This window comes from Patiria miniata, unplaced genomic scaffold (genome assembly GCF_015706575.1).
Source record: "Patiria miniata isolate m_02_andy unplaced genomic scaffold, ASM1570657v1 HiC_scaffold_14, whole genome shotgun sequence".
NCBI lineage: Eukaryota > Metazoa > Echinodermata > Asteroidea > Valvatida > Asterinidae > Patiria > Patiria miniata.
In genome coordinates, this window is record NW_024037052.1 from 7,514,670 (window position 1) to 7,536,944 (window position 22,275).

The window sequence follows — 22,275 nt, forward strand, 5'->3', positions numbered from 1 at the left end:
TGGTCGCTGTGGCTGATCTGGTTGGAGGTTGCAGGTTACATGGTCTGCATTGAGAGAGATCAGCTTGAGTTGCGAAAGATAGCAGGTTGCAACTGTTTGCGTTGACAATGTGGAACTCAGTAGAGCAAGAGTTGGGACTGACTCTTACTTCAGCTTCGATAACACCTAGCACTGGTAGGGGTGTATTTGTACCATAGGCAAATACTCTGGAAGTAGCTTTTCGTGTCTCGAGTGTCTGCCCGCTACTTCAAAGGAGATCAAGGGATTTGGAGTCTAACACATTGACGGATGCGCCTGAATCTATCATGGCAGACAGGGTAGTGTTGCCGATGGTCATTTTGCAGGTAGGTAGATTGGCAACATGAATGACGTAAGCGCTGCCATGTTGGTTGGCGAAGATGTAGTCATTGTCAGAGTCATCTTGTTCTATGACGTTGACTTTCGCTGATGCTAACCGGCATACGGAATCAAAGTGTCCTATTTTTCCACAGTTTTGGCACTTTTTTCCTTTGGCTGGACAGGTTCCGGTATGGGGGTAGATTCCTCCACAAAAGTAACAGGCATGGTTGGGGCATGATGGTTGATTTTGGCATGGTGGTTGGCGGTGCCTAGACTTGGATCGTTAACCAGTTACAGTATGGAATTACAGTTCTGCTTTCCGATTATTTCTTCAAAAGAAACGTTCTATTCAACGAGTGTGAGACTCACCACGTTGATACTGGTTGATGCAATGGATTGCTGGATCAGTTTGGTGTTAGTTCCTTTGGTCCTCGTCGCCAAAATGTGATGTTTGGAGTGGGAATATGGACACAGATTTGAGAGAAACTGTTTTATTCAGGATCGCATGTGATACAGTTGCCTGGTCTAAGACATACAACAACAGAGGGCGCTGTTCAACTACACTACAACTAGCACCATTAATAAGGGGTGGGTTGCGAGGTGCTAATGTTTGCGTACAAGTTAAGACTTGGAAATATAGTAAACTCTCTTTACCACAAAGTCAGATACCTTGAATCTCCGTTTATTTCGAAGTAATACACCATTCCCATCAATCGAATAGGATTTTGTGTGCATAAATAGCCCGTATCTCGAAATACCCGCACAGGGTCTTCAGATGTTCACAAGATTCTATACTGACATCATAGAAACAATTTGCGAATGCGTTCATCCGAGTGCTGTAGCAGTTGGCAGCAGCCACAGAATTGACGTAATTTATTTTGGCTAGCAACGATTCTCGCTTTGTTAATGTGACACCCCTTTCGAAAATGGTCAAATTTATGTATTTCTTTGTGATGTAGGACCATTTCATTAGTAAATATTACGGTTTTACCTTTCTTTTAATACCAAACACAAGCCTATTCACATATGGGTTGTGTACATTGTATGTCCATGAATGTAGGGATTCAAAAGGAAATAGTAGTCAATCTTCAACATATTTTGCTACATTGTGGACTTGACATGGTGCAGAAAATGTGGGATTTTAACAATTATCAGGATGTTTTTACAATTTTTTTCACTGGGGTAATTCAGATTATTTTCCTAAACATTTATGATGAAAACAAAAAATCTATGTCAGACTCACACGCACGTGTTTAGAGACTGTATCTCAATGTAAGCACTTGCAACTTCCGACTCATCTCGCACAGTCGGGTCACATTGTTTTACAAGCCAACAACACAACTCACAGGAAGTGTATTTCGATTTATCCTTTACACAGTTAAAGAGTAACACATTCCTGAAGTTACTACTATGACTGCTTCCTTAAGGTTTCTGTTTGTGTTACTGATTAATTAATAGTTTGTACTTAATTTTAAGGGTAAGTTAATTTTAAGGGATGGATCTTAAAGAAAGCAATGGACATAAATGACGATTAAGTGCAGTTTAATCAGGTTTATGGACGCGCGGATACCTCGAGAATTTTTTAGGAGATCACTGAGGTGGTTGTTTACGATTACAGCTTTTCACAGCAAGCAAGTACTTGTTCAGCGTGTTTTACTTGAGGCCTACAGTACAGTGAGGCTCCTTTTCAGTTCTTCCATATGTAGGAGCAAAGCATATCCCTAGCCTGGGTTTTGTGTGCACTCTGTTGATTGTAATGAAATAAAGAATGGTTTATATACTGAGCAACACAGCACGTTTGTCTAATGAATTCCTCTTTTTAGTTTCAATATAGCCCATTGTAGGCTATGATGAGAAAGAATGGTACATAACGAAGAGCAAATTGGTTTTTTTGTTGCTTGAATTGCGTTATATTGTTTAGTTTTTGTACATCATGCGAATCAAACATTTTGTGCTATAATTGGCACACGGATCCAGCTGAATTTCCTTGAGATTTCCGAATCAGGCTGGCTGATGACGCCATTTGATGATTTATTTTAGAATATAACATATATAGTTTGCAACAGACAACTGCTGCTTTGAGAGTTGTTTTTTTTTGCAGGCCTCGGAAGCGAAGGCAAAACAGTTTGGCAAACTTCAGTAACTTGTAACCGTGATTGCGCGAAGGACAGCCACACATTTCATTTCAAGGTCTGCATTCCACAATCTTCAAAGTTGATCAAGACACAGGAATATTGTCACCTGCGTGGACATGAAGGATACAGGTATTGATCTCCCTTTAAATTGAACTATGTGGAGAAAAGTCTACTGAGTCGGGACAAACCAAGACAAAATGACAACCTATTAATGATAAACAGTTCAGTTACTTCACAGCCGTTTCGGCAAGAGGCCAAATATGGCGGACATGTCACTTTTTTTGTTAACACCTTTATTCTTGGGATTTGGGCAGGGGGCGAATTATTATCGGTGGACAACTATCATCAAGTGCCTTGGACAATTTGTAAGTCCAACAACAACTGAATTTTGATGGAAACATGCCAAAAACAAGGTTATACATGTACGTATTACTTTGTTTATAACAAGCCAATAGGTTATTCTTTGTTCTATCTGCCAGATATCATAAAAATCAGAAACCCTCCCATTTCAACAGAGGGGGTGTGGAATGTGTGTTAAATTCTACAGGCATCCATCTTCCTGTTTTATGTTGTTTAAAATTGAGATCAATATAAATATTCAATATAGATCATGGTGAATCCCGTCATTTGCTTGGGTGAACAAAGTGACTGTCCCCATTGACCTAGAAATGTATAAATTTTAACACGCAACGTGCATTGCCACTGGCGGAGCAGAGTACATGACCCCAAAATGTATATTTTTCAGGCTGGTCAAGTAAACCTACGTATGCGTATACCTACATGTACATCCCAACGCACGTCAGGGCGGCACTTTCCATTGGCTTAAAGTTGGTTTTTATGGCCTAATTTGCATACGCATGACTTTTCTTTTTGCATAATTTAGCCATATATGGAAATGTGCATTGCGCGACCTCCCTTCAATGGACATGTAAATACTGCACACATGCACGCGAGCATGCACGTAAAGTTGTACGATATATAGCAGCAGTGTGCAATGTTTGTTTACATGGTTTATGCTATATTTAGAATAAAGAATTTTCAACCCTTGAATGTCACTGCTGCAAATTTGGGGACAATAATTCGCTGAGTATAATATATTTTACCATTCATGTTCATGTTGTTTAGGTAAAAAGGTGGTAATGTGGCATGAATATCGCACGCACTGCACGAATACATCTGGCTGGCTGATATCGATAACACTCATATCATTACAAGATGGCCTGCAACATTGCCAAATTGTTCAAAAACAAAGCCAAATCTAAATTCGAATTATTTGTGGGCTGTATATTTTTCTGATTGTAAGGTCAACAAATTGTATTAATTTTTGTTGCAATGGCATTTTGGCAATGGCATCTGTTCGAGAAAAAGGGAGCGAGAAAATAGTGGTGAGGCCCTCTCACCTATTTCAGGTTCCTTCTAACAATGACACAATATAACTAGACTTATGTTTGTGGACAAAGACAGGACTTTTTTGTGACATGTGACATGTAAAGTTTCAAGTATAAGTTCCATCCAGGAAGGATGTGTAGTTCTGTTGATAATACATGGTGGCATATAATATGTGATTACATTCTCATAGGGCTTTGAATTATGACGTAACATGTCACGTGATGAGGTCATGATGATGTCACGTGATGATGTCATGATGACGTCACATCATCTCTCAGCTATAACACATCTCGGTTTAGTTACACACCAAGTAACAACCAAATCAGACCCATAGTTCTGCAGATATAGCCCTTAGAAAAATGCACATGTAGTGTGACGTCACATCAAACATGATGACGACAGGATGACGTATATTTTCATCAATACCACATCCCAGTCTAGGTACATACCAACCATCAACCCAATCGGACCTGTAATTCAAATTACAATGCACCTCCGGTTGAAAACGGAAGGAAGGGGTCACGTGATTTTGCACGTATCATCAAATATGAAGATCCTGGATTATTCTATCAACTCCTGTAAAAAGCAAAATCAGATCTCTCACAGTTGACTTTTTAATGATTTTCAAAGATTAAATCTAGACATCTTTGGTTGATTGTAATCTGATACTTGATGACATCATTGTGACGTCAGTTAACGCTGACTGTTGCCATGAGAATGTATGGTGAGACTCCATTTTCTGGCTGCTCATTTAAAGTATGCCATTCCTCACAAAGCAAAATTCCGGGGTGACTGTGGAGTGTTTAGGATCCGAGTTCCTATATAACAGATGAAACATCCACCTTTAACTTTTTACTTTTGTCAAGTTTTAACATTGCAAAAAATAAGTAAAAATATTCGCACTCCTCAGTTAGAGTTTCTTCATCAGATTAACACTGTATGCTTTGTAGTCGTTAACAAATTTTTAAAAACAAATGTTTAAAAAAGTGGCAGCGATATGGAGGTTGTTTCCAATTTTTTATTTAATTGATTGTGCAAACAATAACAAATTCTGTTACCATACTGCAATTTAAGGTATGAAACATACATGAAGAGCACTCGCATGACAGAAGCAGGTACAAGTGATTCCTAGCTTTCAATCACTTCCTTCAAATCCCCATCATCATCATCTCAAGGACAGACTGTTCAGCTGTAATTATGTTTTTATTTAGATTACTGTTATTTATTATCCGCGGTCTCGGTCTCGGTCTCAGTCTCGGACGATATTGGTCTTGGTGTCGGTACGCCTTGAAGGGGCTGGTCTCAGTCTCGGTCTCGAAACTTCAGGTCTCAGTCTCGGACTATCCGGTCTCGACTACAACACTGGTGTTTTCCCAACACAAACACTGGTTCTATCTGTCTATCACCGCAATTATCTCAGATTATTCCTGTATATGTTATATGATTCTATCAAACAGTTTTATGTTGTGTTCTGAATTGTTAACAAGGTTATATTTAAATATGTAATATTAATATTGTGATTTTTTTTTGGTACTTCAAAGGAAGTTTTTAATTGTAAACTAAAAGGAAATTCTATGAATGTATTTAGTTAAATCCCAAATGTCTTGAATCTGAATAGGAAGTAGTAATGTGACGAAACAGGGGTATAGGTAGACTAATATGCAAGTCTAGCTAAGAACCAGCAAACCAGCCTGCATGTTAGAATGCATGTAGCGCGAAGCGACCAATCAGCAGCGCGCATCCTGCTTGGCCCTGGGGTGATTATCTCTTGGCTGAGCGTGGGAAAGCACTCCTGGGAAAGATTTCGATGTGTCAACAGCTGTTATTGTTTGCTTTGCATCGAGCGAGAATTCAACGGCGGTGTGACCGGACCAAAGCGGAAAAAAGACCCAGCGAGCGCCCTGGTGTGATCGGTCAGTGTAGCCGGATTTAGTTGCTTGCATTACCCTGTTATTTTAAGTCTTATTTGCTAAGACTTGGGTGGGTTATTGCAAGTTAGAAAGTTGGGATTACTTAAGATTATTTGAGGGCCTGATTAGGAGAATAGTCGGACCCTGGGGTAAACCTGAGTTGGGAATCAGTGTAGGCCTAGTTCAGTCTGAATTAAGGATTGCTATCTGTTGCCTGTGCCATCTGGTGTAGCTGCGGTATCTTGTCCCTAGAGGTCTGGGAGCACTCTCTATTAGGAGATAGCATAGCTGTAAAGGTTGCTCTGAAAGTCTGCCTGCCGTTGATCCCTACCAATTTTGGCGTGGGCTACGGTCGGGGTGGCCTGGACACCTGAGAGCTTGTCCTTTCTCCTGCCGGGGAATAGTTCACCTGACTTTAGAGGGAATTGCGTGCCATTGTTCTGTGCCGAACATGGTGTAGCTGCGGTTGGGCGGCCCTGGCTGATCTGAGCGCTTATGATTTCCATAGGTTTACTGGGTAAGCTTCCCGATTTTACGATTTCCATAGGTTTACTGGGTAAGCTTCCCGATTTTACGATTTCCATAGGTTTACTGGGTAAGCTTCCCGAACTGGCGGAGGGAACTACGGAGACTATTTTAATCACCCTCTAAATAATCATGGGGTTATTTTGAGTGATTGGGAATAACTTGCCGAGTGTGTGGGTTATTTAAGAGTCACAAGTAGCTCGTTTTGCAGTTTGGCTTATGTGATTGTCAAGCAAGTCGGCTAGGATTATTCGTGTATCAATCTAGCTTGTTTATTGTAGACCGTTTATGTTATTGTAGCGCAATGCATTTTAAAGAGGGCGCACTTTAGTTCTTTACTGGTAGCCGGCGGGGTGCGCGTGCACTCGCCCAGGTTTATGGGGGCACCAGCCAATAGCGCCAGTGTATATAAGCGGCCACGCACTCAGCTTCGCCCTCTTTCTGCTGTGGCCGGAACCCGAGCGTGGTCTCAGGAAAACTTGCACTGTTCTAATCTCCCACAATTAACCAATAACCAATCACCTATAGTCACAGTGGAGGGAGCCTCGTACTTTGTGTGAGTGTAATTGATAAATGATTCCTGCATCATAATCTAGATAATTAAGTAATCTCTGAGTTTGTAAGGGAAGTGATTGAGTATAAGATCACGTAGGCGAGGCGCCTGGGTAGGCGAATAAAATAATCTTCCTAAGTCGAGGGTATGAAGTGGTGCAGTTGACCACTCGGTTGTAATAAAGAGACTTGGCTCTTGCAAAGATTATTTGTATATATATGAACTAGTAGGTTATCCTTGTACAGGCGCGGTTCTAGAACCAATATTTTTTGGGGGGAGGCTAGCTTGGTGGATCCATCATTTTTTTCAGGGAGGCGTGCTGAAATGTAGACCGGTTATTTTCTCCAGACACTTAGGCCTCCGAAAATCAATAGGGGGGGAGGGGGGAGCTCATGCCATAATTTCAATGGGGAGCGCCAAAAAAATCCTAAAATCCTTCACACTATATTAACTACAAATGCTACCTTGTCACGACTATTTCTTTAGGGGGAGACCGTTCGCATGTACATCACAATCCTTCTTTTTGCTAATGCAATTTCTTTTTACGGAACTTATTTTGGGGGGGGCTAGACTAAATTTTGGGGGGCTAAAGTCCCCCTTAGCGTTTTTGGAATCACTTTTTACCTGGACTACACTTGAAGCTTGTGTAGTCCAGCTCTCTGTGGGACATATCTGAATAAGTTGGTCCCCTCTATTGCCAATAAAGTCTATCACTTAACCTCAGATCGGTGGTATATTTCCGCCAAACGAACTGCCCCAGTCCGCCGTTTGTTAACTATATCCCCCTTGCGTCTGGGTAGCCGCTCATCCTTGCGTGAGGTTAATAGATATTTTTGTGGGTTAAGGCCAGGTCCGATTCCATCCTTAGATCAGGTCAGACTGTTGTGTCATCTAGTTATTCCCGCCACAAAGGTTGTATAGCTAATTCCGCCACAGTAATCTGGAGTTGATGTTTTATGGCAACTATGCTTTACTTTGAAAAATGTAATAATATTATTGCCGTGAAAACAAATTCAATCTTTCAAATGAACAATTTCTTGCAATGTATGTATTAATATCTGCATAAACTGCAAATATGAAATTAAATATAATATATAAATAATATAAAATATTTAAAATTGTAAATGAAATATTAAGAACTCCTGAACCCTTAATGGAGATTGGTTGTTTCAGTTGGATGACTGTTCATTGTGAGTTTGAGTAATGCAAGTCCATAAAAATATGTATTTTTTCCCCCTTTTTGGATTTTTTACCGAAAAGGTAAGACCGGTTAGAGTCTGGATGCTGATAATTACCGTCGCCTTTGGCTCAGGTAATTATCAGCATCCAGACTCTAACCAGTCTTAAAGAGAGTGTTTAAAACATCCAAAGCACACTTTTATTCCCTTATTCAAGAAATAATTTGTAGACCTTAACCTTTTGATTACTGTGAGCTTTCCTGCCAGACACGATGTTGAGAGGTTGCCATCCAGTTCTCTGCAACACGGTGTATACGAGATAATTTGCATGCTTTGCGGTGTAAGGGGTACTCTCTGTTGATGGGACGCTGTTCGAAACCGACCATTATGCACACTAATGGACAATAAATGGTACTTTTCATGCGCAGAATAACAAAAAAGCACCCACAACGGCCGGCACCAGAAAGGGCACAATTTTTGTTTAAAAGGCCACTATTTCAGAAAAAATAAGGCACTTGTTCAGAAAAAAAGGGCACTTGTTAAGAAAAGAAGGGCACTCATTACAGATATTGGGGGGTAAGCGCTGGTGAGAAAAGGGCAATTTCCAAAATATTGGGGGGTAAATACCCCCCCCCCCCCGCTTCCTATGGTATGGGGTACCTGGTAGCCATCAAAGTCCATATACAAGCATTCAAACATAAACAAAATAATTCTTTACTGTACCGTCACTCTCTTCATGTCAAGCTGTCTAATTTGATGAATATTCTTGAGAATTATAGACTTGTAGTTGACGTCTTGAGCAAGCGGGTTGCCATCAAGGGAGATCTCAGACAGGGACTGTGCATCAGCAATGCAGGAGATATCTTCATAACTACAATAAATCAAGTTGAATATTTTGATATTTTGTGGCCTACAAATACATGATCAGGATGTTTACTGAAGACAAATTCATCAACGCAACCAGTTTTTAAACTAAATATAATAATGATATACAGGGTGAGTCAAAAAAAGCAGAACCCAAACCCACAAAAAAGTATTTCATATTTAAAAAAATATGTAGCACCAAAAGTAATGACTGGAAAACCTATTTCAAAAGCTACTTTTAGATGAAAAATTACTGAAATTGCTCAATCCGTTCACAGAATATCACCATTTAAACGCAATCTAAAATCTGTCTTGTCCAAAAAATCAATTTACTTTGTGTTTTGACTGTTTGGAACAACAAAGAAAGTGACACAGAATACTTGTTTCAACAACTGTCATCAACTGTAGCACAATATTTTGATTAACAGCCCTGGTTAGGCAAACAATATGATTTATAAAATCTACTTTTTTAAAAGACGGGCCTTCAAAAGGACTTTGTTGCATATTGTTCACGTTTAAAGTAAGATTTCATTGCTGGTGATGTTTGAAGACAATTGTGAGGATGATTGTTGAAATCGCACTTTTTGGACGAGACAGGTTTTAGGGTCATTGTGTTTAAATGGTGATTTTTTTTGAATGGATTGACCAATTTCAGTAATTTTTTCTTATTCATATTTACTGCCCACTGAAATATTTCAACAAGAAAATGCATATTGATTACCTTGTGATACAGTTAAAACTCAGAAATAACCTCTGTAAACTTGGTAGATTATCCACATCTGACTGCAATTAAAACAAATATCAGGAAATATTTAATTAAAGAGACACACAAGGTATTTGTTGGCGTAAATTGATTAGTGCAATTAAAAGTGGGAATTTGGGTCCCACAATACTGACAGCACATCTGTTTGATGCAAAATGTGTAACGGGAATCTTTGCACATAATTATACCTACACAACAGCTAATTTTCAAGATGATACTGGGGTGGGGGGGGGGGCAGAAGCCAAGTACCACTCTTATATTCTACTGTTTAATTATCTTTAGTTAAAAATAAATATGTAAAACTGTGTTAATATTGTCTTTTCTGTTTTACCAAACACGTTTCTCAACAACTAATCTGGATTATTGTTCTTAAATGTATATACATGTATATCAGGCATGAGAATGGACTGAGAAAAAAAACCCTGAAAATATAATGTACCGATGGAAAGCGTAGCGAGCGAAGCGAGCGTAGCTGTCGCGGCTCACGGCCGGGGGTCCGACCGTGACGCTTGCCGCCTAGTCGTACGTGATATACTTAGTCGTGGTGATAGTGCAGCTAGCTGCATGATGCATGTGCTTTGGACCACACCATTTGTGGTAATGAAGGGGTGAACTTTGTTGGGAACAATAATTACCAATATTTCTACTGTTAAATTTTTTTTAAAAAGACGACCAATACTTTTATGGTGTTCAAAACATTTCAAAACAAAATTTTATTTCAAATTCACACTGAACTCGGAGACCACAAATTTTGATGAAAAAAAACCCGGAATTCCGTTTTAAAAAGGAAAATTCTCATGCCTGGTATTTACATGCAGTAAAAGTGTTTTGTGTGTGTGTGTGTGGTAAAATAGAAATGCAACCTGAATTTATTCATGTCAATGTTTGTATTGGTCACGTTGTATTTTTAATCAAGGATTTGTACATAATAATGCTGCTGCTAATAGGGGCAACTTTATAGTACAAAGGCTTAAATACATGAACATGTAGGTATTTGATAATGGTATTGACACGAACACACACACACAAAAAGTTCAATACTACTTTGTGGGTGGGGTCTTCAAAATTATACTCTCTGTACGACCGAGAAAATGATGAAAACTTTGGACAGCCCCTTACCAAATAATTTTCATTAAACTGATTTACTAAGTTGATTTTGTACTTTGTCTGTCCGTCAGTCTGTCCGTCTTTCAATGCATCTCTGTAAATATCTTAATAAATGAGACATTTTTTCCTCTGTTGAAATTTCAACCCGTCAAAAACTCAACATCAAGAGTGCACTTAACTGATCAGTCACCCACCATGTCATCAAGGCAACAATATTTCCAAAAATTGTCAATTTTCCTTAGTTTAGTGCAGACACTAAATACAATTGTCCTCAAAGACAGTAACTTAAAATGTGGATGAAATGGCTCCCATTTAATTTCAAATTCCTAGAGTGACTGATGAGCATTTCTGACTTACCACAGTAATAATCTTATTGCGTCTGAGATTAAGTTCCGTCACAGCCTCCATGCCAGCCAATCCATTGACGTGTGTGATACTATTACCAGCCAAATTTAGCACTCGCAACTCCTCCAGATGACACAGGTTCTCAATCCTATCAATCTGGTTTCCATGGAGATCTAAGACATCAAGCTTGGTCAGAGCATTCAGGTTCCCAATCTTCTTGATTCTGTTGTAGATATGCAAGAATATCTAGCATTACGGTTTCTGATTGAAATAAAACTATGTGATATTTTACTACCAGGGGTGGGATTATTGTCACAGCCGATGTTTGGAAAAACTCCTGTCTTCTTTGTCTTTATTACTTTTGTTGATTGTACTAACAATGTTATGATCTGGAGTTTGTACTAAGGGTTCACTGTGCAGGAACTAAGAAGGGTGTCTGTGTGAGTTTGTTTCAATAGGGGACATTGAACAATAGGGGACATTGAACAATAGAGGACAATAGGGTCCCCAATTCCCGAAGGTCCCCAATTTGGCAATTGTGTACAAAACATATGGGAGGTCTTCCTAAAAAGTTAAAATACAAACAAAATAGGGACAATTGGGGGTCCCTGATTTTACAGGCAAATACACACTTGTAGTGTTCATCTTTTCAAACCATGGACGAAAATTACCAGAGAACAAAAGAGAACAATATCGTCCATGATTCTCAGCATACGTCCGCGATTGGGGTCGTGTACAAAACCTATGGGAGTCTTCCTAAAAAGTTAGTACAAACAAAAGAGGGACAATAGGACGTTCACGATCGACGGTGAACACACATTTGTGCGTGTGTGTGTGTTTGATCTGCAATTGGTATATAATGGATGGTCGTGATAACACGTTACAGTTTAATACTGCTTGAGTGGGAAACTGCAAGAGCAAGAACAGTGTTGCATTAAAACTAGTAGTGTTTAATTTGACTGGCTGTTTATGCCTGGTGAAAAGAACTTCACCTTTTAGGTGTTGGGCCATGAGCCCAACACCTATTGTCAGATTGTTATTGTAAGAAATTACAAAATTTTTTTATTCTTCAAGACACATTCGTAAAAAATCAAAACCCATATGAACTTCAATTGTCAATACATAAATGCACAACCCACTGAAGATGTGCTTTTTTGCAATTACGTCATCATGACGTCATGATGGGTCACGAGACATCACTTCAAAAAAATAACAAATTTAATCTTTGAAATTCAATATAAAATCAACCATGAGAGACCGGAACTTGAATTTTGCGGGAATCGACATGATAATACATGATCTTCATTTTATCTCGTGCACGTCAAATCACGTGACCCTTCCTTCCGGTCAAAACAGAAAGTGCCTAATAATTTGAAAGTGGAACTTTGAAAGATAGGAACTTGCTTTCAACGTTGTTAGTGTCTGACCTTTCAAAAAAATTGATCTGTGACGCCAGGAAGAGTTGGAGCACCCTCTAGTGGCTGGTTAAAAATGTCCAAAACGCATTTTAAGTTGATGTCTGTGGCGAAACTTGCGGTAATCGCTTCAAAATAAATATACATGATGACCTTAATGCAGACAAGACAAAAAAATTGATTACGTCATCAGACCGGAAGTTATAATGAAAAGACCTTTTAACCATAAAAAATTGCAAAAAAATCAACCGTGAGAGATTTAATCAAGATTTGGCTATATATAGCACAGTTAACATTGCTCTTGAGCTTTCTGGTAATTACGTCACAATGACATCATCAAGTATCATATTACAAGCAAATAAAGATTTCTTTATTTAATCTTTGAAAATCAATATGAAATCAACTGTTACAGATTTGATTTTGCATTTTATGGCAATCGATACAATATTGCGGGGTCTTTATTTCTGGTATTAAGTGCAAAATTATGTGACCCTTCCTTCAGGTCGAAACCGGAAGTGTCTTATTATTTGAAATTTGCAGAAGATGCGAACTTGCTTTCAACGATGTGTGTGCCTAGGCAGTACTGTACAAAAATGTTACAGGTGACGTCATCGAATGTTAGAGTGCCCTCTGGCGGCATGTTGAAAAAGTCAGCCATGGATTTAAACAGGCATTTTGAGTTGATGTGTGTGGCAAAGTTTGCGGTAATCAATGGCCCAACACCATGTGGTTATTCCTACAACCTCTAGTTGTTTTTGTGCTCCTCAAGAAATTCGTTTCCAGAACAGTTTGTCAACATGAAAACATTTATGAACCTCAATTGTCAATACATGAATGCACAACCCACTGAAGATGTGCTTTATTGCAATTACCTCATCATGACGTCATCATGGGTCATTTAATGTCACTTCAAAAAATGACAAATTTAATCTATGAAATTCAATATAAAATCAACCTTGAGAGACCGGAACTTGAATTTTGCAGGAATCACTAATATAATTTGCAAGTGGAAAAAGATATGAACTTGATTTTAAGGATGTTAGTCTCTGGCTAGGTTGACCTTTCCAAAAATTTATCAGTGACGTCATAAGATGTTAGAGCGCCCTCTAGTGGCAGGTTAAAAAATGTCAAAAACACATTTTCAGTTGATGTGTGTGGCGAAATTTGCGGTAATTGCTTCAAAATTAATATATATGATGACCTTAATGCAGACAAGACCTCCGTGCAGAAAAATGATCACATCATCAGCCTGGAAATAAGAATGAGAAGACCTCTTTTCCTTTGAAAATTCGTGGAAAATCAACCTTGAGAGATATAATCTCGATTTGTGTTTTAAATGGCAATGTAAATATAGGTCTAAAACGTCCCCATGTTTCGCTACAATAAGTAAACTTGGAGATGCCCTAAAGCCCCCCCTCAAATTTGAAGTTGACAACGCCTATGCCTGAAAACGTTAATTGAATGCCATGTACATTGTGTCGTGTCTACAGCAAATGGGGATCATTGCGTACAAAAGGGAATTCCCTACCACACAGTGTGCCTGCCTCTTGAGTGTCTGGTTTTACGTTTGTTTTATGTTAAATATTGAGCCACATGTAAGCATTAAAGGATAATGCCCGAGGTACGCGACATTCGTGGGTAATGGCCCGAGGGCGAAGCCCGGGGGCCATTCTTACCGACGAATGGCGCATTACCGAGCGCACATTCTGTACAAGAAAAAAATGGTTCTTGACTTTTGCGTAAACGCTGTAAGAAATTGTATAAAAAAATGCATACAATTCTACTTGAAAAACGGTGTAGCTTATTGTATAAGCAACAAAAATGGTTTTTGACTTTCACGTTAAGGTACGAATGATGCCTAAAATTCCATTTGAAAACGGTGTAGCATGTTGTATAAGAAACAAAATGGTTCTTAACTTTCACGTAATCGTAGGAATGATGCACAAAATTCCATTTAAGAAACGGTGTAGGGCCTATGAGAAAATTCTGTATGAGAAAAAAATGGTTCTTGACTTTCTTTCGAGTACGAAATGTATAAGAAAATGCATAAAATCATCATGGGAAACGGTGTAGTACAGTTGCAACTGTGCAAAACTATAATTGTGTCATTTTTGGTGTTTCTTAATTTCCCGCTCCATTATTTTGTAGGAATGGAGTGATGGAGGCATTTATTACCTTCCAAAAGAATGGAGAGGTATCGCCTGCAATGCTCCATTCATACAAAATAATGGAGCGCTAGGACAATAGGGTGACATCACGGGTGGAGTTTAACGGCTGTTTCATGGACCAATGCATTTTAAGTGTTTTCCAGTGTTTTGTACATGTTTATATGACAAAAGCACTTTTTTGACTTTTGATGATGTGATATGAGACTCATAAGTTGGGCTGGCAAAAACGCCCGACTGTCCAGGGTACTTTAGGCACTAAAATCTATCCAATTGCCTTTATACTCGGCACACACTTAGACAAGCATCTGAAGATGTGTGATGAACATTTACGTCATCATGACGTCATCACGAGACGTTGAAATATACAGGCATATTTTGAAGGCCTATATCTCCATAACTACAGGTTTGATTGGGTTGAAACTTGGTATGTACGTAGACCGGGATGTGTTATAGATAAAAATTGAAGTGACGTAACGATGATGTCATAAAGTGACATATGACGTCATATCAAAGGTGCATATTTTGAAGGTCAATATCTACAGAACTACAGGTCTGATAGGGTTTAAACTTGGTATGTACCTAGACTGGGATGTGTTATAAATGAAAATTCAAGTGACGTCACAATGACGTCATCACGTGACATGCGACGTCATATTAAAAGTGCATATTTTGAAGGCCAATATCTACAGAACTACAGGTCCGATTGGGATGAAACTTGGTATGTACCGGTACCTAAACCAGGATATGTTATAGATTAAAATTCAAGTGACATCACGATGACATCATCACATGACATGTGACGTCATATTTAAAGTGCATATTTTGAAGGCCAATATCTACAGAACAACAGGTCCGATTGGGTTGAAAGTTAGTATGTACCTAGACCGGGATGTGTTATAGATAAAAATTGAAGTGACGTCACGATGATGTCATCATGGGTCATGTGACATCACGTTAAAGATTAATGGATGTAAGTTTTGAAAATCAATATAAAATCAACCGTGAGAGACCTGAACTTGACATTTTTTTTGGGAATTGATAGAATAATCCAGGGTCTTCATTTTTTAATTTTACGTGCAAAATCACGTGACCCTTCCTTCAGGTTGAAACCGGAAGTACCTTGTAATTTTAAAATGGTAAAAGATGTGAAAAAAATAACGGTGACGTCATAAAATGTTAGAGCGCCCTCTAGCGTCAGGTTGTTACAGATGATTATAGATAAACATTGATGTGGCGTCATCATGACGTCATCACGTGACATGTGACGTCATAATTCAAAGCCCTATGAAATCACATATTCATCACATATTTGTATGCCACCATTTACTATAAACAGGACTACACATTCTTTCTGGATAGAACTTATACTTGAAACTGTTTGTCCACAAATATAAATCTAGTTTCAAATTATTGCTGATCAGGAGTGCAGTAGGCCGCAAAAGGCATGATATTTTGATAACTTTTTAGCCTTTAGTCACTGTAACACCCTGCCTGTTACTTACTGTACCAACCGAAACTGCCTGCGCACTCTGTTTTTATTGATTCTCAGTGAATAAACCCCCCCCCCCCCACAGGAGTGTGGGACGAGTCTACAAGTGATACTTACCCAAATAGCTACTACATATGCATATTTATTCAGCCGACAGGTGCAAACGCTAAAAGATTTAATCAACCAACGAGTGCCCTCTCGGGGCCTACCCATTATGCTACGTCATGAATCTGCCATTATACTTCCTCTTTTTTTCTCGCGCACTAAATGTGAAAAACCATCGTAACGTGATCCGAGAGTGGGGAGGAGGGCGGGAAGCTATTTGGGTAAGTATCACTCGTAGACTCGTCCCACACTTCTGGGGGGGGGGGGGGGGGGAGTCTACTTCATTCAATACCCAAATAGCTACTACATATGCATAGAGTGGCACAGACAACTGGTGGCCGGGTAGGCGAGACGCCCTTAAAACAAATGGTTAAACAACATTCATAAATACCTCAGACAGTTTAGCTATTCCTATTGGTCGAGAGCCCGTCACGTGGCCGGTCTTAATAAACGGATGATAAAGACATGGCTAGCTGTTCTTAACCACTTTTCCAGTGTGACAATAAAATGTGGACTCCTAAAAATCCAGTGCCTCTTACCGTTTTATTGGTTGAACGTTCACAATCCTCACGTAGGCATGCGCAACACTACCAGCGAGTCAGAATTTTATAGTTCCAAATTCAAAACGCAATGCCCCAGGTGCGTTTTGCACGACATCGCACAGAACATGCTACGGCCGCATCAATCTCCATAAAAGGGTTGTTTACATCTTACTCGCCAGCTGAAAACTCCATTATTTTGCTAAAGGGATGTTTCAAAAAGCATTAAGTGAACTTGTTGAACAAAATCAGGAATTTTTTAACAAATTATTTGATTTTTTTTTACCGAAATGGTATTTATGAATGGGAATAAATATGTGCTCGGTCAGTATTTATCACTCTGTTTAAGACCGTTAGAGTCTGGGTGCTGATAATTACCCTCGCCTCCGGCTGGGGTACTTATCAGCATCCAGACTCTAAGCGGTCTTAAACAGAGTGATAAAAACCTCCGGAACACACATTTATTCCCTAAGTATATGTATATACATCCTGACTTACCATTTAGATGTAAATGTATTACCTGCTTAGTTGGTCTCCTGGTCAGGCCGGGAAGGACTACTGTGCAGGGTAGGGTTCTTAGACAAAGACTGGTGAGATGTCAGTATCGATGTCAGTATCGGGAAGGAAGGCTCCCCAGCCCTCGTTGAAAGCGTCGGTGGAGATTATGACATGATGATCCCCTCTGGGGAAACTCCATTCACACCAAATGTTCTGTTCCAATAGCCACCACCGAAAGTGTGGACAAATGACTTCGTCGATCGAGACCAATAGAGAGATTGGATCTGTCTTGGGTCTGTAATGTGCCAGAAGGTGTATTTGCAAAGGACGCATCCTCAGTCTGCACCAGGGGACAAGGTCCACTAAGCTGGCCATGAACCCTAGAAGTTTCAGCCAAGCTTGCGCTGGAGCGACTTGATCGGATAGGAAAAGTTTGACGCACTTCTGCAGGCTGGTAATACGTTCCCCTGTGGGGACGGCTATACCCCTGCGTAGATCAATCTCTGCTCCTAGGAAAGTGATTTCCTGGGACGGGATTAGTTGGGACTTCTTCTCGTTGATGATGAAGCCTAACCTCGTTGTCAACGTATAAGTGTCCCTCAAATTCTGAGCAGTCTCGTCTTTCGATTTTCCCACTATCAGCCAGTCGTCGAGATACATAAAAATCATTATGCTGTCTCGTCGAAGACATGATGCAACTGCCCGCACAACCCTGGTGAACACTCTTGGCGAGGTTGATAGCCCGAAGGGAAGGGCAGTGAACTCGTAAGTGCGCCCCTGATGCCAGAAACGTAGGAATCGGGAGTGCTCTTGGAAAATTTGGACATGTAGGTATGCGTCTTTTAGGTCTAATGACGCTCCCCACGCTGGTGTGGGTAACGACTCTAGAACTGCTTGGAGAGTTTCCATTCGGAAACGCTTGGGTCTGACAAACTTGTTGAGTGGCTTTAGATTGATTATCGGCCGCCATTCGCCAGCCGCCTTCTTAGGTGTTAGAAAGAAGGAGGACAGGAAGCCTGTGAACTGTTCCATTGGTGGCACCAAGCGGACCGCTTTGTTCTCGATAAGGGATGATATCTCTTGTTCGAGAGCTAATCGTTTGTCTGTGTTTGTCAGAACCAGTGTTACGCGAACACACATTTCCGATGAAGGGGTGCTTGTAAATTCTAGTTGATAGCCGTGGCTGACTATAGTAAGCACCTATGCGTCGGAGGTGATCTCTCTCCAGGGCCCTACGAAATTTCTGAGCCGACCCCCGACGGGCCCCATTGTGGGGGTCGGCTCGGTGGGGACATCACCGCCGCCACCCGAGGCGGGGGGCCGATGGCTGCTAGTTTGTACATTCTGGCGCGCAGGGGCAGAGTAGGGGCATGGAGCTGAAACCATTGCACCAGCTGATGTCTTGGCCGTCTGTTGGCGAAAGGGCTTGAATGGTTTCCTAAGGGCAGGGCGAAACGAGGGAGCACCTCTCGTTGCCTTCTTCCCAGAGAACTTGGGCTTGTCTTCTTCAAGCTTAGTTTGTCCGCTGTTTCGATTTGTTTGGCTTCAACTTCCTGAATTTGTGAATCTTCCTCACATGCGCAGACAATATATTCAGATAATAAAAGTAAAAAGGCGCTTGTTTGTGAGCCAAATCTAGCCGCCTCATCGACTTTCTTCATTGTATCCTCCATCTTTGCTCTAGTCTTATCGACAAATATTGACTTTGTTGGGGCTTTGCCACTATCTCCAGTCAATTTGTCCTTGGCCATATCCGGAATAGCAGGAACCGTAAAGAAATCGTCTCATTTCTTTTCTGGAAACTGGAAATAGGCTGCCGACCTTTTGGTGAAAGTAGTCCATTTCTTTGAATCGGCGATTCGTTGGATGCGTTTGAAAGAACGACGGGTGGTCTCTGGCTTACTGCTCTCTGGCAGTTGCAGTACCCGAACCATATCTCTTTGAACCAGCCTCAGCTGAGTCTCAAATGGCGAAAAATTACCAGGGTCAGTGGCCTCTTCATCCCCAGAACACCTGTCTTGCGAGTGAGTGGAAGGGGGGTGAGTACTATCGACATCTATGTCAGGGACATCTTGAACAGAAGTGCCCAAATTCATAGATGGGTGTAAAAGAAATTCCCACCGGCGATCTCGGGGGCGCCCAATCACGGCCCGGAGTAGGTGGATTATCGGAGCTGACACTAATAGCAATCCCAGGATCTGGGGGCCCAGTGTGTTCCCTTCTCATCCCGCCCGAATTCGGCAAGATTACGCCCGGATCCGACTGAATTAACCTCGGATCTGGCCGGATAAGACCCGGATCCGGCCGGACCACATCCGGATCCGGCAGGATTAGACCCGGATCTGGGTCCAGAAATGTGGCCGCTGGGAGTGACTTCCCAGTCACCGCTGGGGCCGATCTCCATTGTTGTTGTTTAGTGAGGGCTGCCAACGAAAGATTGATGTCTTGCAAAGCTTTTAAAAAGATTTCCGTGGATACACCTTTGTTTTTCTTTTGCCGATGCGTCGACTTACGGGGGAATCCCCTGAAGAAGACGGCCCTGCCTTGTGTTTCCTTTTCTTACTTGGGTGACTTGATTCACTTGACTGTGAATACTCCGATAATATCCTGGGAATAGCGGAGCATTGATCAAAGAATGACATTGACTGCGACTCCGTGGCCCGAATTGGGGGAGGAGGCAAGTCAGTCACCGCGAGTCCTGCCCATTCCGCACGGGTGGAAGCAGGAAGCTTGGAGCGCAATTAACGTGCAGACGGGGCTGGTGAGGATTGAATCCTTTTACCGCTCCGTGACTGGTCGTCCCCGAGGGTTGCTGGAGCCAGCAGACCGGGGGGACGAGGCAAAGAAACTCCGGTGGAACCACGGGAGATCGACGCCAGGTTGCTAGGTGACGCCGATGGTCCGGAGACCAGCGGCGTGATCGAGCGACTAGTGGTCCCTTTTTGGGGTCTACCCTTGGGACCACTTGTGGCCTTTGATGCGGCCTTTTTAACCGTGGGACCCTTACGGCTGGTCGTCTGGGGAGCCGCGGTTGTACGGGGAGTTTTATCCCCGGTGCCATCACAGTGTTCCATACTGTAGGACGTACGTCTGATGACGGCCAAAACGTGTAACCTGGGTGACCGTTACAGACTACGGTGATGTCCCTGCGTGAGACTCACTGCTATTTCGTATTTCGTACTATCGCACAACCGAGATAAATGCAGTTGAGAACGGCCGAGGGGAAGGGAACAACCGCTGATCGATATACCCCACGAAATTCCTCTTTACACGCCAGGCAAGAAGGCCGAGGGAAGGGAACGGCCAGTGGCCGATATACCCACGAATGTCTCACCGTTATCTCATTTATCACCGCACTACCGAGATAGCTTAGGACGGCCGAGGGGCAGGGAACGACCTCTGTTGATATACCCAACGAAACGTCCTCTTCTAGCTTACTAGCTCCCCGAGCTAGCTGAAACAGTCAGGGGGGAAGGGAACGACCTCTGTTGATATACCCCCACTGTACGCATCTCGCTAGGCCCTAGCTCACCGCGAGCTTAGGGGAAACGAACGGGGTACAGGGAACAACCAAAACCGCTGTATTCCTCGAAACATTTCGCTAGTCCCCTGAACGGCCGAAAGTCTGACTTCCGGAACAGGGGCCCCACGTGTGGGGTGACTAGCAGACCTTGTGGAGAATAACCGCACTTATGGATCCGTCTATGGAGTCATAAAATAAATGCATTGCTTTTTTTTTTTTTTTGACAAAGAATTATTATTATTAGATAACTGTTTAAAAACAGAAGTAATAATATTAATAACTCAGGAAAGCCGACTCGGCTATAAAGGGATTGCACTTGATCCCCAAGGGAGAACCCACGATGCCTACCCGGCACTGGGCTAGTCCCGCGGTGCCAACCTGGCCCCCCGCACGTGGTGTCAGACAAAGGCTGAAAAACCTGCTACGCCACGAGAAAGAAAAACGAAAGCAAAAAGACTCCAAAATCACTCCAAATGAGAACTACTTTACTCAAACCAAACTCTACAGATTCTGCACAACTCACTTGGTTGATAAATTCTATAAAACAGAAACTCTTAAAGCGAAAATCGTACAAAAACTCGTCAAAAGGCGAGAGCAAAAATTTTTGCTTCTGCACGACGCCGTCGCTAGAAAAAAAGAGGAAGTATAATGGCGGATTCATGACGTAGCATAATGGGTAGGCCCCGAGAGGGGGCTCGTTGGTTGATTAAATCTTTTAGCGTTTGAGCCTGTCGGCTGAATAAATATGCATATGTAGTAGCTATTTGGGTAAGTGAATGAAGTAGACACAATGTTTTAAAGGCGCTTATGGGTTGAGTGACTCCTTCAGAATTAAATATGTAATGCTTTTCATGTTTTTGTTCGACCAGTTGTATCGAAATTGCGACATGGGTCCGGGCCTGCTTAAGAGTCACGAAAAATGTTGGATTATAGATGCTGTGTGGTGCAATCTGAGGCAATTGTTGGAACTTTTCCCTGACTCTTTTGAGCAATTTTTTTTAGATTTACGGAGAATTACTTTATTTGTTTAGAATATGCTCTTGCTCCATTAAAGTTTTTTCTGTACTCAATGTTGAGAACCATGTAGTTTTACCTCCACATTGTTTAAAATGTTATTTTGGAAAGGGATTGTATGTAGGACATAAATTGTAAATTGTTGGAAGGATGCTTTCTTTCTATTCCTTCCTCCATGTTTGTCAAAATTTGAAATATTTAGTTTATTATTCAGTATGAGTAGAATCCCCCAAATCAAGGGTGATTTGGGAGTCTGCGAAGGGACTCCCTTACCTGTTAAACCTACAATTGCATATTTCCCTAGCCGTAGGCTTTCACGCTAGATTCTTTTTACCACACCGCAATAGCGCCCTCCATCGTCCATGCTCCCTAACTCAGTCCATTAAGCCAACTCGTCCTCTTTTTCTCGAGGTGTG

At 41.3% G+C, this 22,275-nt stretch overlaps 1 protein-coding gene across 1 annotated transcript in view; it reads right to left on the bottom strand.

Moving 5' to 3' along the window:
* The window catches only part of LOC119721734 (leucine-rich repeat-containing protein 49-like), a 79,037-nt gene that overhangs the window by 37,727 nt on the left and 19,035 nt on the right, over window positions 1-22,275 (bottom strand). The window contains exons 4-6 of the mRNA XM_038191700.1: window positions 11,121-11,331; window positions 9,615-9,676; window positions 8,753-8,900 (exon numbers count right to left, since the gene is read on the bottom strand). Of these exons, the coding sequence (XP_038047628.1) occupies window positions 8,753-8,900; window positions 9,615-9,676; window positions 11,121-11,331 (421 nt within the window). The remainder of the gene's footprint in view (window positions 1-8,752; window positions 8,901-9,614; window positions 9,677-11,120; window positions 11,332-22,275) is intronic.